The following is a 3,470-nucleotide window of genomic DNA, read 5'->3' as shown; positions in this document are numbered from 1 at the left end:
AAAATAAAAAATAAAAATTTGACAAACATATAAAAAAAACAGCATCTAATTGACTTTTTTACAATTTCCTCTTCTATTCCTCGGGTTAGCTCTAAAGAGACACGGAATTTAATATTATTAGCATAGATCTCAACATCTTATTTGAATGTATAAGAATAATCTTCACTAACCCAGTTGCACAGTATTTTTTTGTTTTTTTACGTACAGTTCTTTCTTATTTAGATTTTTTTTAAAAAAAAGTCTTAAGTATCAGGAGTGAATACTAATAATGCATAAGACACATTTTTTTTTTATTAATTAGAAGAAAGAAAAGAAGAAAAGAAATGACAATATTCAGCATTGAGATCGACAACAAATTTAACTAAATGGTTTGATCGAGAGAGTGAAGTTGCAATGTGCTTGAAGTAGAATAGGCTTGGTTTCAATCTGAGTGCACCCTTTCGAGAATCTTAACGGGGAAGCCACCTTCCATCTGGGAGGTCAAGAAGGCAAAGTAGTGAGGCTCCACCCCTTTAGCCACCGTGGGAACCACCATGAAGCGCCTGAGAATACCAGCCACCAACCTCTTCATCTGCATAAAAGCCATTTCTTTCCCCAAACAAATCCTGGGACCAGCTTGAAACACCGGATAAGTGAAGGAATCCCTTCCTACAAAGTTCCACTTTCCTGTTTGAAGCCTCTCCAACCACCTCTCTGGCTTAAACTCTGCCCAATCCTCACCCCAGATACTCTCCATTCTCCCCATCGCATACACGTGATACGTCACAAACATCCCCTTCTTCACCACCGTCCCACTCGGCAAAACATCATCGTTCATTGTTTCCTTCGTGTCTAAAGGCACCGGCGGGTACAATCTCATGCTCTCACACAAGGCTGCATGTGTGTAAACCATATCCTTTACTTCATCGTACACCGGAGCCTCCGATTTCTCCATTATCTCCTTCAAAACCTCCTTTTCCACACGCGGGTTCTTCGATAACAACCAGAAAAACCACGTCAGCGCCGCTGACGTGGTATCCTTCCCCGCCAATATGAAACTTATAACTATGTCTGTCACAAAGTCTTCATCGGAGTGTCCCGAACTTAAAAACCGTGAAAGCATGTCAACAGATTCAAGAGATTCCTTCTCCTTTAGCTCTTTTTTCTTCTCTCTCACTATGTGCTTTGCGAACTCGTGCACTTCCTTCACTGCTATTCTTAGTTTCTTTTCCGAACCTATGTTAAGTGCTCTCTTGACTTTCCATATTAACGGCAACGGCTCGCGGAACCGTTTGCTGCTGATCTCCGTTGCTTCTTCGAAGGCTTTCGCGAACTTGCTCCGTTCAGCTGACGGCTTCAGGTATTCTGGGTCGAAGTCAAACGCGATTTTGCAGATGTTGTCAAACGCAAAACGTTGGAGAATGTCTTGAAAATCAAGCGTTTTGTCTTGTGCTGCTGCAAAAGCGAGGATAGGAACGAGACGGTTGGAGAGTTCGGCATCGACCACGTGCTCCACAAATTTTCGTAGAGACTTTGTGTTGAATTCGTGGCTGGCTACTTGTCTCTGAAACTTCCAAGTGTTGCCGTCGGCGTTGAAGATTCCTGTGCCGAGGAAATCGGAGAGAATGTTAATAGCGGTTCTGCCCTTTTGGTAATTGGAGAAACGGGTCTTGAGAATGTATTCTACGGTGGCAGGGTTGCCGGTGAACACGTGCGAGCGGCCCAAGGGGCGGTGGAAGGTGAAGGTAGCGCCGGAGGAGATTTTGACCATATCGGACAACCACTGAATACGGCGGTTGCCGACGGCTTGGATGGCTAGGTAAGAACCAATTAATGGGTATGTTTTTGGCAGAGTGATGGTTCTTCTAGAATCTGTCTCTTTCTTCTTCTTCAAACCTGCAGAAGAGTGTCCGAGGAAGAAGAAGAAGAGGACGGGAAGGATGAAGAAGAAGAACAAAGGAACTAACACCTGCAGATTCAGAAACATCGCAATCATTTTTTCCTAAGTTCAGATACTAGACAGATGATGTGGAGATTTGCAATTGTTATTTTGTGAGTTTTCTAACGGTCGAGAAAGTCTATATATAAATAAGGAAACACTCCAACGTAACTACGCAAGTGTCTGGTGGCATGATGCATGATCCGAGGTAACGATGTTTCCTACTTCTGTGAATATACATTTGCTTACATGAGCAAAGTCGTCACTTTACAAATAAATTCAAAAGTGCTTCTCTTTTGGTTTTACGATATAAAAATACAGTATAACTTTACGTACAATTGTTTTTTTTTTTTTTATCAAAATAATATAAATATTATTTATCAATTTAAAATGATTTTCGTTATGTGTTTTGCGATAGTTTATATAGCGTCCTCACAGTGTGTCAGTTTGACTAATTTTGTAATACTAAAACAACATTACAAATTAAAATTACACAACTATCACGTGAAGGTGAAGGCATGTTTTAGGTGTGCTATTGGCACAATACATCTTGAAAAGTTGCCAACATAATAGTCATGCAAGACTCACTTAAGAGTATTTGAATAGTCCTATACTCTCTTGCTTTAAGTGTTTATCATTAATCAGATGTCGGCTGCTTATAATTAACTTGTAGACAAAGTTTACAACTCCCGTGGTTTAAACTTATAATAATACTTTTTAAGACTTTAATTAAAGGGACTGAGAAGGCTGGACTTTGTGGATTGTCAGTGCAATCATTTTAATACAGTCTGGACCCAAAGCAGATATAGATATATTTACCATGTTAGAAGACGCAACTAGTTTATTATTGCTTAAAGAAAAGTTGTTTCAGATGCATGAGCATTTTAGTTTGTTTTGCACTGGTGCATGTAAATGATTATATCTTATTTAAATGAATAATGTTGTATTTGCTAACATGTATATGATTATATATCTTATTTAAATGAATAATGTTGTTTCAGAGATTGGATATTGTTAGTGTTGCCTCTATATACTTATATATGTATGTATTATTATTTATTAATTACTGTTTTTGTTTGGGTGTCATTAATTCACATGTATTCCCTTACTTAGTACGTACTGGTGTCTAAATAATAATCACAATTTTTTCTGTTGTTTTTGTCGTTGTTTGTGATCGACCGCGTTTGTGAGAAAAGATGACATGCAATGGGCAAATAGATGGGCATTCTAAATATTGAGTTCACGGAGAACCTAAGGGGATAGAAGGATGTATGGTAAATAATTTGACGTTGAGGATCATCATATACTCCATTCATTTCATAATAAATGTTGTGTAAAACGAAAAAATAAATCTTAAAATAATAATCATTTTGGTTTTTAATATAATATTAATATTTTTTTTTTACTTATACTCCTAATAAATATTATTTTAGTTTTTTAATGTTTTTTTTATAAGCCAATCATGAAATTCATTAAAATGGGGATAGGACAAGTTGTACCACCAAAGCATACAGCAACAGACTCCCAGTTACAAGTACAGATAGAAAGCAAA

General features: G+C 37.6%; 1 protein-coding gene across 1 annotated transcript; it reads right to left on the bottom strand.

Moving 5' to 3' along the window:
* Positions 1-256: 256 nt before the first annotated feature.
* Positions 257-2,058, bottom strand: LOC114406908 (cytochrome P450 94A1-like). The gene has a single exon (XM_028369761.1). The coding sequence runs from the start codon at positions 1,973-1,975 to the stop codon at positions 422-424; it is 1,554 nt and encodes a 517-aa protein (XP_028225562.1). The 5' UTR covers positions 1,976-2,058; the 3' UTR covers positions 257-421.
* Positions 2,059-3,470: the final 1,412 nt, after the last annotated feature.

The sequence above is a fragment of the Glycine soja genome, chromosome 3 (genome assembly GCF_004193775.1).
Source record: "Glycine soja cultivar W05 chromosome 3, ASM419377v2, whole genome shotgun sequence".
Taxonomy (NCBI): domain Eukaryota; kingdom Viridiplantae; phylum Streptophyta; class Magnoliopsida; order Fabales; family Fabaceae; genus Glycine; species Glycine soja.
Note: the sequence above shows the minus strand (reverse complement) of the source record. Positions and strands in the feature narration are given on the sequence as shown.

Excerpts from the sequence above, each read along its gene's own strand:
- LOC114406908 (XM_028369761.1), bottom strand. The coding sequence starts at position 1,975 with ATGATTGCGATGTTTCTGAATCTGCAGGTGTTAGTTCCTTTGTTCTTC.